Source organism: Pseudophryne corroboree, chromosome 8 (genome assembly GCF_028390025.1).
Source record: "Pseudophryne corroboree isolate aPseCor3 chromosome 8, aPseCor3.hap2, whole genome shotgun sequence".
Lineage (NCBI taxonomy): Eukaryota > Metazoa > Chordata > Amphibia > Anura > Myobatrachidae > Pseudophryne > Pseudophryne corroboree.
This window is the reverse complement of record NC_086451.1, coordinates 77464978-77478605: the sequence shown is the minus strand read 5'-3', so window position 1 is coordinate 77478605 and position 13628 is coordinate 77464978. Positions and strand designations below refer to the sequence as shown.

Here is a 13628-nt window from a genome sequence, read left to right as displayed (position 1 = left end):
TAAAAACTTTTACTCTGGCATGCAGCGGGGGGAGGAGGGGGGAGGCGACGCCAACACAGGGAAAGTCCGCTCCGCATGCCGGGTCCACCCCTTCCCCCACAAACATGCGAGCGCATCGCAAGACGGATATGCTCTTGCATGTTTAGGGTTGCCCTCTACCTACACAGCCTACCTGCTACGGCAGACGGCTACCCGCCATGTTTCGGGTTGCAACAGCTGCTTGTGACCGCAGACAGTCCGGACACACCTACGCTGTCCGGGTCACAGCCCCTAAAATGCCACAACGCCGCCCCTATAACGCTGACGCGACGCCCCCTACTGAGAACGCCTCTGCCTGTGTTCGCACACGTGAGATGCGTGTGCACTCTGCACAGGGCTGTCGGAGCTGAATTTGGCTTTGTATCTATACTTTGCATCATATAGGATACAGAGATACAGGGCGGGATTTACTATAAGCCATCGCCGCCTACCGCAGCGATACTAATCGCATATGTACTAACATATGCGATTAGTATCGCAATGCGGTATAGGAGGCCCCCCGCGATGATGTCTGCCGGGGTCTGCGGGGGTCGGCGGGGGTCAGTGGGGGTCTCCGTCACCTCCCAGACTCGGGAGGTGACGTGTGCAGGGAGTCCCCGGGCTCCTCCTCCTCCCCCCTGCAGCCGGAAGGAGACAAGGCTGTGATGCGGGGGAGAAGGAGGAGGGGGGCCCGACCAGCAGCAGCTCAGGTATGCTGGGGGGGAAGGGGGGGTCGTCGTGAGCGGCGCGGGGCGGCGGCGGGATGCGGCGTGGGGCGGCGGCGGCGGTAAGAATCCCATAGGCTTCTATAGGGTATCGCCATAAAAAGATGGCGATACCCTATGAGGCGAAAACGCGGCGGTCGGGAGTTAGTACATATGAAAATGCGGTAAAACGGGGGTTTTACCGCATTTTCCCTTTAGTAAATCCCGCCCACAGAGAGAAATGTATGGTGGGGATACAATGGGAAAAACTGTGAAACACAGATCATATACAACTGTAATCTAATATGTAGATCTGCGATGCACACACCTACGAGCAAGAGTCAAGGGGAATGATTTTTTGCTTCTTAATTAATAATTTATATGAGACCATTTTAATTAACTTTGGAATGAAACACCTGAAGCATGATTATTGGTTTGTAATTTGTATTACTTTTTCTTTGTTACAGGAAAAGTCTATCTCAGTTTATTTTCCCCTAAATCATCATTGACCAGAGAGAGCAAACACAACAGCGAGTCCTAATAGATCACATCACATGCCATATGAGCTGGTGGAGGGGCTCAGTCTAGTTTCCATACATGACAAGTAGCATGCCTGATGCAGGAATGCTCAGTTCCCCATCTGTCCATTATCGTGGTTCTGGCTTTGAACATACCATGATGTTTGTTTTTTGTTTTGTTTTTTAAAGTAAAAACATGTCAAATAAATCAAAAAGCTATTGCAGTTATCCAGTCAACAGTGTCGTAAGCGAGCATTTGCGAGAGACGGAGAGATAGAGAGAAATACGAATACAGAAAGACAAAGCTAACCTACTGTATCAGGAAGATCTTATAATGCAGGGTTGTCTTGTTTCCCTTTAATACTAAAATGAGTGGTCAAACTGTACAGTTATTAGTCGTAATATCTTTGAAAATGTTACACCAGGGGTACTCAACCTGCGCCCTCTAGCTGTTGTGGACCTACACATCCCAGCCCTACTAGCAAAACTGCGATGTATAGTTCTTCAATAGCTATTGAATACCCCTGAACAGAGCAGAAAAGAAAATTCTCACAAAGAAATCAGACTATACCAGGAATAGGCAATTTGTGGCATTCCTACTGCTGTGGAACTACATATACCAGCATGCCCTTCCATGGGTATGCTGGGATGTGTAGTTCCACTGCAGCTGCAGAGCCACAGGTTGCCTACTCCTGGTCTATACAGTGATATGGAATAAATAAACATTGTTGCATAAACTACCCAGGTCACCACTGAACAGATTATAAGGCAATAAGGTATAGTACAGGTGACCCCTGTAGTACCTCTACTAATGGCTGGCCCTTGGCATTAGGGGGCTTATTGCTTTCTGCGTCATTTCCAAATAACATTTAATTCCTGTGTGCTATTACTTCAAGCCTGTACAAACTGTATCATTCCGAGGGAAAACACACTATAGAATATTTCACAGCATGTAAAAAGCAGTGAGATTAAATATTCAGAGAACAATCTGGATTTGCCAACGCTAACAAACTGCAGTATCTAAGTTCTGCCAAAACCGTGACTGTCTTTCAGGAAAGTAGGCAGCACAGGGTAGAATCCATATGATACCTCCCTAACAGGCACGTTGCAGGTTTAACAACAAAGTCATGTGGACTTATAATGTCCTGGGAGGAATACCGGCTAAAGCTGATATGTTTGTGAGCCATGTCAAGTGTGTACTTGATTGTGATGAGACATGCAATGTTTGTGGGACATTTAAACATTCTACGATAGACAAGGCATGTCTAATGGCCACACACCAGTGCTTGATTAAGAACCAATGTGGCCCTAGGCAACACACTGGTTTGTGTTCTCCTTCTTCATCTGTCCAAAAAGAACACATAATAATTGGTTTGTGTAGTCCAGGCCTCTCAGTACCCAATGGGACCTACGTAAGAGCATAGGTTGCATTATGGATGATCCAGACCTGTGGCGTACATCTGGCTGATTTTTTTTTTTTATCTAGGACTTCCAAAGGTCAAAACAGCTTCCCTGCCACTTCATGGTTAACCTTCCTGTATAACAACCTTAACCATTCCATTTTTACTTGCCCTCATGAACACCTCACCCAAGCTCCAAATTACCACACCCAGGTAGCCATCTTGTCTTCTCTACACCATATACATGTTCAGTATTACCTTAAGTCTTATCTCCCTTCAGAAGGGAAAAAATGGGTTAAGGGTAAGCCAGGCAGCCCCTCAGAGCCCAAAGGGCCCTAATGGATTTATGGCATACTTACCTAGGCTCCCTCATTCTGCAGGATACTCTCTGAAATAGAAGCAATCTCCCTGACTCCCTGAATAGTCCAGCAATCTCCCTGATTGCACCTTAACCCCATTGTGCAGCTGTTACATTCTTGGGGGGGGGGGAATAAATCACAGATACATACATTCAAATGGGAACATCAGTGACATTTCCCTGCATTGGTTATAAGATGATCCCTATGGCTACATTCATTTTAAATAAAGTTTCTTATAGCCACTTACAGTATATGGAACCTCTTGTAAAGCACAATACATGAACAAATTCTGCAAGATATAAGAGTCTTTTCTTCAACAAGTAGATCTTATTAGCTTTGGGGCTCATTTACATTTGGATGTAAGTCATTTTTATGACACGCCTCTCAGATGTAGCAGTACACGCCCACACTGATAGGTGTTACTGTCACGTATACCTGAAATGCTTTTTCAAAAGTAGACAAGTATGATTTATGGGTACATCATCAGAATGGGCCTAGTCTATGGGTACATCATCAGAATGGGCCTCAATACTGTACATCTCCCAGTATCTGCTTTTATGTGTCTGTTCTCTTTAGAAAGTCTGTAGTAATTCCCTTTGAATAGAATTTTCTTTTTCCTGTTGTTTGATTTCTGTGGCTTAATGTAGTGAATGTATGAGAGGACTGGGTGTATTAATAGGTCTGTGTGATGTGCAAACATGGCTGCTGTCAGTCATTTGCAGCTGCAAACTACATTAACCCCTTCCGGTTTACGACTCTGAAGCCTCTTGCAGGTATTAAAGGAACAGGAACCTTATTTTGTGTGGTAAGATGGTGACAGCGACAACAAGTTACGCACGCAGGGATCACAAATAGTCAAATAATACTGTGTTATTCTAAAAATTAGACGGTCACAGGAGAGGAGCCCGATTTACCCCTTGTGGGCCCATGTTTGTAGAACAGAGAGTATGAACTGCTTGATACCCAAAATATGTTTGTTCTATTTTTTTGTAAGTTGCACACCTGTGACTTTTCTTGCACTGTGTCCTCCATCTGTGGGGAACCTCCAATATTTTTCCACCGATCACTGCCCATTTTCTGTTGGAACAATCAGCATACTAATCAATCATAAATATACATATAGATATATATTTTTTTTACATATTTTATTTGACATAGAAAGTGCTACCGGTCTCGGAAACAAAAATCAAATATGTAAGTGACACTTAAAGTACAGTTAATACCAATGTTATTAAAGTGTACCAGAATGTTGTAATATAGTCCTATTGCAGAACATGTCATATATCTATAACTCATACATATATCCAGATTGATGTTGACGCTACAAACTGTACTTGAATACAAATGCGCTGTCAGCAGGCTGGTATATACATGGTTCCCAGGATAAATATGTAGCCTGTGCTCATGATTAAGCATTAGCCATTTGCTTAGTAAAGCTGCTGCAGCATTTGCTCGGCTACAACATAATGACACTAAATGTAAACACTACTTGCACGTAAAAGCATGATATGCCCTTATATATTATAAACTGTAGCTTATGCCAAGAGCTTTAGTCAACCACTGCATTACTAAATATACATATGAATGTTGGTGTTCATCTCTAAACCAGTGCACGTTACATATCTAGCCCTCTGTATATATTATATATACAGTGTATTGCACACATACATCCTCCTGTACAGATAACCCATTATCACTCCAGCAGATGTGCCCAGCAACATGAGTGCTTTGCATCTGCAAATCGATAGAAAGGAATAAGACACCAACGTATACCTCACTAATCAAAAAGTGACACAGTCAATATGTCCTTTTACGAGATACCATATATCTCTAGCAATCACACACACTGTATATATTCAATATACGGATCAAGAGCACACTCTGAGTTGTATCTCAGTAATAACACATAGACAGTGCCAGCAATGAGATGGGCACCACATACACCCCACACAATCTAATAAACTATATATAGTTAGAGAGAGGCATATACTGAAGGCATAGCATGAGAGATACATTTATGGGAAGTGATTGGGGAAAAAAATGAAATAGATACATTCGTGATAGATAGATAGATAGATAGATTCTCACCTGAATATCTCATACTCTCCATACAAGATCCTTATGATGAACTTGAGATACTAATTCCAGTTGTCTACCCTACCTGCACAGTCAGCTGTGGTCTAGCAGATGGGACACCTCAGCCAAGACTCTTCAGCCTGTCTCTTGCTGCTCTCTATATCTTCACCTTCATCCTTCCTATTATCTGCAACATTCCATTTCTAGAGTGGTTCCCCTCTACCCTTCTCCCTCCTACTCTCTCTATGTATTATCCTTCTTTCCTTTTTCCTCCCTATTCTTATTTTAAGTCCCTTTCTTCTCTCCCCAGCACACCTCTCTCTCTCTCCGCCTGCTTCAACTTCTTCTTCTTTTTTTTTCTCTCTCTCCTCTCTATTTAATCTGCCTAAAGCAGCCTCAGCTGCTAATTCACAAATCTTTAATCTGCTTTTCTGTGGAAGTCTAATGAGCAGGAACAGGAGCTCCTAACCAGCTCTAGTCTGCAGCCCCCACAGATCTGCTCATGTAGAAACTCCAACACAGGCTGCTCTCCCCCCCAACACAACTCTGCTGCTGCTGCATATGCAAAGACTGGGGACAGCACAGCCCTGCATCCATTCCATACAGGCACCAGCAGAGTGACATAGGGAGAGGGAGGGAGGGAGGGATGCAGGACAAATAGAGACATAGCCAGACAGGCATAATAGACTCAGGCGAGGCACTTACCTTCCTAAATATACTCAGAAGATATAGACAGAGAAAGAGATGTCTCCATCACTGAGCCTGTCCCAGCCAGGTCTCTCTTTCTGCCTGTTAGAAAGATGCAGCTTAGAATGGGTAGGGGGCAGTGCAGTGATGAGTTTAAAGCTGGATACTAGATAGAAAGGTCTCATAGATTTGTCAATTACAGCACTATTAGTCAGTGAAGTTTTATATATCCACGACTCCCCCCACTGGCAGCCCCCCCCCCCCCCTTATAGTGCCCCGTTCCCGATGACCTTTGTAGAATTTTTCTCAATGCATCCCTAACTTCAAAGGAGTACTAGACTGTTTTCAGATTCATGTACCATCATATAGAAGAGTTGTTTGAACAGATGACTTCATATGGTTGTCCTATTATATTTATATGCCAGGGCAGGTCCCTAGACCCCAAGACCACCAGCATTAGGCGTGTAGTGATATTTTGAAGTCATCAAGTTAAATCCGCTTGCCAGATGACCAAGGACAGGCTCCACCCTAGTACCAGGTGAACTGCCTTTGAGAATAGTCTGTGGGCCTCATTTGTAACAGGCAATACAGCCGTGTCCTGTTAGGTGATATGACAGCTTGTACACCAAGACTTCTGCTAAAGTGTAATGGTTTCTGGGGATGATGACAATGTACCCAGTCAACTGGTAGCCCTTACTAAATATGGGTGCGCCTAGGTTTGCTGACACACAAACAGGATTACATTATGAATATTTAGAGAATTAATTATCCCCAATCTATGCAATATATATAATTTTTTGTACCACCTAGTATCACTATCAAGAAAATCTGACAGAGGAAACTGAGCGGTGCCTTCATGATGCCGACCTGCAGCAATAAGGGTTTACTTATGCTTCACTATGCCAGTCGTTGGCAGATGTGCACATGAATGAGCAGCAAAGATTTGGGTTTTTAAAGGGGGATTTCAATCTGCCCAGCCAATGAGTGCAGCAGCAGCCGCACTTTACAGCAGCCCAATCTCGCATAAAGCTATCCGCTACCCAATAGACTTCTTTTGTGTGTATTAAGAATTCAGCCAGACGGGCGATGGGTGCGATATGCGGTGGTATTGCTGACGTTTAAATGTGGCGGCAACAACAACTTCAACCTTTCACCTGGAATTTAATTACCTCCTTAGTTCCCTTATTCATGAAAAAAAAAGGAAATATACATATATATATATATATATGTGTATATATATATATATGTGTGTGTGTGTGTGTATATATATATATATATTTAATTATTTATTATTATTATTATTATTATTATTTTTTATAATGTTTCATTTATTTAGCTAGCAAATGCAGGTGGAAACATACAGGTAAGTACAATAGAGAGTCAGATTACAGGATTCGAGCTGTATGAGGTAGGTTGGGAAGGGCAGTTAGATTGTCACCTAGATGTTAGAGAGAGGAGTATAAAAGATTTGAAGCTTTTGGCTGGACAGCGCCTATGAGGAGGTGGGTATTAGGCTTCTGGTCTGTAACCAGTGGGGTTAATTATTTGTTTTCAGAATAGTATATAAGTTTTAATGCCTGTTTAGTGCACCTTGTGGCCTAAGAAGAGTGGATTCATGTTGAGAATGGCTGTAACTTTTAGCGTCAAACAAAACTGTGCCAGAGAGAGAACTGGCACCCCCCCCCCCCCCCCCCAATTCAGCATTGCAATTGAGCAGATCTATGTAGTGTGCAGCAACTCATCCAATCTCTTGAAGCCACACAGTATATAGATCTGCTCAGCCACAATGCTGATAACAAAGTACAAGGTAAGCTTCAAATACAGTAGTTCAAATTCTCTATCTTAGAATTATCTACATTTCTATGCAAGGGCAGAGAGCTCAATGAATAGATTGTCTGACTGGAATGCCACAGGCAATGGGTTTGAATCCCGGGTATGTCAGCATTTTCAAATGTAATAAAGGACAGTGTGACTGAATAGCAAAGAAATCCCAAGTTGAATTCATTAATGTTGTATATGTATTAGTAACAGAAGGGGTCAGGGTAGGAGAGAAGGGCGGTCAGGGGATGCTAGGCTTCAAAAAGAAGGGGAAGCTGCAAGTGAAAGTAATTAAAACAGATAATTGACAAATGCCACCAACAGCACCCCCTACCCTGCAGAGCTATGTGCGGTGCCCCCTCCGTACACACCTAGTTACGGCCCTGGGGCATCGCTTTTAAGTGAGTATTACCTGATATGGTTTAGCAGTAGACATTTATCTACATTCCAAGAATGACCATTAGCGAAGGTACGCATTATGGGTTAATTCTACACAAAGGGCTTTAGAAACTGATGGTAGTTTCAGACATACTATGTCTGGGATATATGTTAGAACTTAAGCTGCATACACACGGTGGGATTTTCCGTGCGATATGGACTATATAGTCCATATCACACAGAAACATAGTGCATATCACTCCATGTGAATAAGCTTGCGATGCCGATGTGCAGTCCCGCGGGATCGGCATCGCAAGAAAATATAGTGGGTGCAGGCGGGGCCAATTCTGACTACATGCCTCCGGGCACAATGTAATCAGTATCGGCCGTTAAGCTGCATCTCGCCATGTGTATGCAGCTTTACTGCGCGTGTGTGCGAGATAAGCACAGGACCGGATTAACAAGAGGGTGAATGGTGCTGCAGCTCCAGGCCCCCCTTCAAAATAGGCCCACGGCATCTGCTCTGCTGCTACTGTAGACAGGAAAACATTTTGTCCTGCTACAGCAGCCTGCTAGAGGCCGTCCGTCTGAGGTCCCAACGCCCCCTCCCCTTTCACTAACTCCCTCAACATCGGCGGCCGTGGCATAATAAACTGTGTTCTCACGGCGTTGCAGTGGAAGGCTCCCTTCATAAGTCCTAGTCTTCCTGCGCCGCATACACAGTGGGAGATATCAGGACGTGCATCAATATCAGAAACACTGCCCTGGCACTGAACTTCTGAAGGGAACAGCAGCAGCACAGCCACAGGGAGCTCTGCTGGCAGACACCCCCATCTGGCCTCACAAGCGGACACCACCACTGACCCTCCACAGACTTCAAGTGGCCCTTTGAGACCCTGGGAATACCTCCGCACGCATCAAGTAGGACCTGCCTATTTCTACCTAGGGAAGATTACCCCAGGGAGCATGGAAACATACTACGTCTCGTGAAGCTTGAAGAGGGCTATTTGCACCAAACCTGTGCAGAGATTATCAATTCAATTGTATTAACCCCTGCAAGGATTACAAATATTCAATTTCACACAACATGATCCCTTTGGGAATAATAAAAGAACTAAGAGCCTAATTCAGACCTGATCGCAGCAGCAAAGTTGTTAGCTAATGGTCAAAACCATGTGCAGTACAGGGGTTGGGGCAGATAACGTGCAGAAAGAGTAAAGGCCCATATACACGGGAGAGATGTATGCTGAGCGAAACGCTCAGCACACATCTTTTCCCCCGCTCAGCACAGCGCGATGTGTGCTGAGCGATGCAGGGGAGGACGTGGGGGCCGCTCATTTCACCCAGCGGGTGAAATGAGTGACGTGCTAGATTGGTCTGCATGCAGGCTCAATCTAGCACTGGCGATAGCAATGCGCGGGGCAGCGCATCGCTATCGCTGTGGGGGGTACACACGAGTGATCTGTGAATCTAGTCAGAGTGCTTAGATTTAAAGCATGGATCTCTCTGTGAGTACCCCCCTTTAGATTTGGGTGGGGTGTGTTCAAACTGAAATCTAAATTGCAGTGTAAAAATAAAGCAGCCAGTATTTACCCTGCACAGAAACAATATAACCCACCCAAATCTAACTCTCTCTGCACATGTTACATCTGCCACACCTGCAGTGCACATGGTTTTGCCTTCAGTCAGGAGTGATAATCCCAATTCCTCCTGCGCAAAGAGGACAAGGTTTTTAGTCCAACCTGTTTCTAGTCCAGAAGCCAAATGGGTCATTCCAGCCCATACTCAGTCTCAAAGTGCTGAACAAGTACATTTGGGTGCCTCGGTTTCATATGGAGACTTTACGTTCCATTAGTTTGGCCATGGAGCTGGAGGATTTTATGGTATCCCTGGATATCCAGGATGCTTACCTACACGTTCCTATAGCCCTGTCCCATCAGCTCTATCTCAGGTTTGCTATCCTCCAGCAGCATTTTCAGTTTCAGGCCCTACCATTTGGATTGGCCACAGTATTCACTAAAATTATGGTGGTAATGGCAGTTTATCTCCGTCTGCAGGGGATAAGTATTTTTCCATACTTTGACGATTTATTAATCCTGGCGCAATCTCAGGAATTGCTTCTGTGTCATCTGCAACAGACAATAACTTGTTTGCAGAGACAATGTTGGCTCATAAATTTGGCAAAGTCGTCCCTGGTTCCGTCACAACGGATGACTCACTTGGGGGTTGTGTTGGATTCGGGTCTTCAAAGAGTAATTTCAGGAGCTGCTACACAGTCAAAAGGTATCCATTCACGCAGCAATGCGTGTGATGGGATTCATGGTGTAAACTATCTTGGCCAATCCCAGGCCATTTTTTCAATCCCGGGAATCAGGATTGAAAAATGTTCAATTCCGGGATTCCCAGGATACCCGGGATTGGCTGCATTCAGTGCTCCCCCCCCCCCTGCCCTGACCAGGTCAGATAAAACACAACAATCTCACCGTGCAGGGGGAAGGGACACTTCCAAGGCGTTCTGGTGGCTGGGCAGGCAGTGCAGTGGTGAGGTCCTGCGGCTGTGCAGTGTGACGTAAAGTCAGAGGTAACGCTACGCAGCCGCCGGATCTCACCACCGGAGCTGAGGGAGATGAGCAGAAGGAGACGGCCAGCGTCTGAGAATCCTGAGGACGCTCAACGCTGCCCGACATATCCAAAAATAGGTGGGTGTCCAATCCCGAAATCCCCGGGATGGGAAGCTCCAATCCTGGAATTGCAATTTTAGGCCGGGATCCCGCCGATCCTGGGCTTGACCACCCTAGTGTCGATATTCGACATGGTGGAGTATGCTCAGTTCCACTAGAGACCTCTGCAACATCTGATCCTTTCCAAATGGATTGGCAGTAGTGTGCCTCAACCATCAGGGAGGAACTCGCAGCCAAAAAGCAATGAAAGAGGTAAGTGACACGTTAAAGTGGGTAGAACTTCATCATCCAGCCTTGTCCGCAGTGTTCATTCCGGGAGTCCTAAAATGGGAAGCGGATTTTCTCAGTCAACACGCCATTCATGCAAATGATTGGGCTTTACACACTGAGGTCTTCCAAACTCTGGTAGACAAGTGGGGGTTACCGGAGATAGATCTCATGGCATCCCGTTAGAACAACAAAGTTACTACATATGGGTCAAGAACAAAGGATTCCAAAGCGACCTTTGTGGATGCCCTGTCAGTGAGATAGGACTTTCGTCTGGCCTATGTGTTTCCACCAGTCGCACTATTACCCAGGGTGATGCGAAAGGCAAAACAAGGAAGGGGCGCCATGATACTAACATCTCCGGCTTGGTCCAGAAGACATTGGTACACAGATCTACAGAGGATGTCGATGGATGCTCCATTCCTACTCTCTCAACGTCCAGATCTACTGTCTCAGGGTCCTTGCTATCACAAGCACCTGGATTGACTGTCTTTGACGGCGTGGCTCTTGAGACCTCCATCCTGAAGGCAAGAAGATTCTCAGAACAGGTAATTCAGACTATGCTCAGAGCAAGGAAACCTTCTATAGCTAGCATTTATCACCGAATATGGCAAGCCTATATTCAGTGGTGCAGTGACCGGAAATTTGTCCCCAGGTCTTTCAGAGTTTCCAGAGTATTAGCATTCCTTCAGGTAGGAATGGACAAAGGTTTACGGGTGGCTTCCTTGAGAGTGCAGGTGTCAGCATTGACTGTATGGTTCCAAAAGAAAATTGCTAACCTACAGGATGTGCGCACTGTTTTCCAGGGAATGCTGCACATTCAACCTCCTTTTGTTCCTCCTACAGTGCCTTGTTCCTAAGTTTAGCCCTAAAGGCCCTTCAAGTTGCTCCATTTGAACCACTAAAATGAGTGGATCTTAAATGGTTGACAGCTAAAGTTCTCTTTCTACTGGCCAATGCTTCAGCTAGAAGAGTTTCAGATTTAAGGGCATTGTTATGTCGCCCTCCCTTTCTGGATTTTATCCAGATAGAGCGGTTCTCAAAACCCAAAACTCCAAATTCTACCTTAACGAAGATGCATCGTTGGACATAGGCCCTCATTCCGAGTTGATCGCTCGCTAGCTACTTTTAGCAGCCGTGCAAACGCATAGTCACCGCCCACGGGGGAGTGTATTTTAGCATAGCAAGAGTGCGAACGCCTGTGCAGCAGTGCGGCTGCAAACACATTTTGTGCAGAACAAGACCAGCCCTGTAGTTACTTATTCTGTGTGATTGCTGCAACGAGTGACACGGTAATGACGTCAGATACCCGCCCAGCAAACGCCCGGCAACGCCTGCGTTTTTCCAAACACTCCCAGAAAACGGTCAGTTGCCACCCAGAAGCACCCACTTCCTGTCAATCTCCTGTCAAAGTCAGAAAAATATCACGATGCACACTGCCATATTTGCACCTCATACAGGTCTGCGCTGCGCATGCGTGCGCTCTCCCGTGCGTGCGCACACTCGCTGTTGCGGGCACCCGCGGGCGCGCGGTATGTGCATTTACGGTAGAGTTCATGTGTTCGTAGCGTGCGACTCAATCGTTACATATTTTCACTATATAATGTATTTTGTAGATCATGGTCCCTTTGATAGATTCTGAAAGTTTGGTTAATGTAGAATGTTCATGAACAGAGAAATCCCCCTTTGTTTGATACGAAGGGTCAGACAGGAGTAATACAGTGGTGTTTAGTATCCATCGGAAGAGTATTTAATTAGCAATATTCCGGTGTTGGTTTGAAGCGGATTAATCGCTCGTGCGAATAGTTATGGACATAAGAAGTTTATGTCCATTTACTATTATTTGCACTTACTTATCCATGCGGCGGGAAACCTAGTTTCCCACCCACCTGAGCAGTTGGAAATCGTCACAGCCCACCTGTATGAATCAACCTATGACCTTTTGTTATAATGCGAGGAGGAATTCCTGTGTCCAATGAACAATGAGATTGTAGGGACCATTGAATTGTATTGTGTGTGGGGCATAAATAGACAAGCCGATCACATCCAGCACTCACTCTTCAACGGTTATCATTGCTGAAAATCGGGAGCTGGATGTCCAGAGGCGCATGCGATCGTTTCCTTTGTGCGTAAGTTTTCTCCGCAATCATATTGTCTTTCTTGTTGTTATGGGCCATATCTCTCTCTCTCTCTCTTCTCCTTTTTCTCTCGTAGTCTCTTAAACGTAATAGTATTGTATTGTATTTCATGTGTAGTTATCTGGTTAGGTAGTCTATGTTATATTGTAGTGTATGACTTGTATTGTATTAATTCTTTTGCAAGTATAACATTCATAATATATATATTAGGCGTTGGACCCTAAGCACGGTATCTGTGTATTTCTTATAGTGTTAAGTATTCTCAGAGCGTCGGTGACGCTCAAACAGCTTTTAAGTTAATAAGGTTACACTGTGTTGCATCTACACCCTATCTCTACACTAAGGTTTTACAGCATATTACATTGTTTATGGTTTAGATATAAAGGTTTAACATTGTGAGCGTCAGCGCCGCTGGTGATCTCCTCGTGGTCTCGAGCGTCCGCTACGCTGATAGCGTAGCATTACGGTAGTCGCTCACCTATAAGTGTGCCCGATACCAACAGCGTATTCTCGTGAGCGTCTGTATCGCTCGAGCAGCCCGCTCCCGATACAGCGTCCGTTACGCTATAGCGAATCATTACGTT

The 13628-nt window shown here is 45.0% G+C and overlaps 1 protein-coding gene across 2 annotated transcripts in view; it reads right to left on the bottom strand.

Moving 5' to 3' along the window:
• FIBCD1 (fibrinogen C domain containing 1) overlaps nucleotides 1–5888 on the bottom strand; it is a 200320-nt gene extending 194432 nt beyond the window's left edge. The window contains exons 1-2 of one of the 2 annotated variants that reach the window (XM_063936704.1): nucleotides 5781–5888; nucleotides 4002–4076 (exon numbers count right to left, since the gene is read on the bottom strand). In XM_063936704.1, the coding sequence (XP_063792774.1) occupies nucleotides 4002–4073 (72 nt within the window). In that variant the 5' untranslated portion in view covers nucleotides 4074–4076; nucleotides 5781–5888. Of the gene's footprint in view, nucleotides 1–4001; nucleotides 4077–5087; nucleotides 5617–5780 lie in introns of those variants that run through there. The other variant, XM_063936703.1, reaches the window with a different exon arrangement.
• Nucleotides 5889–13628: the final 7740 nt, after the last annotated feature.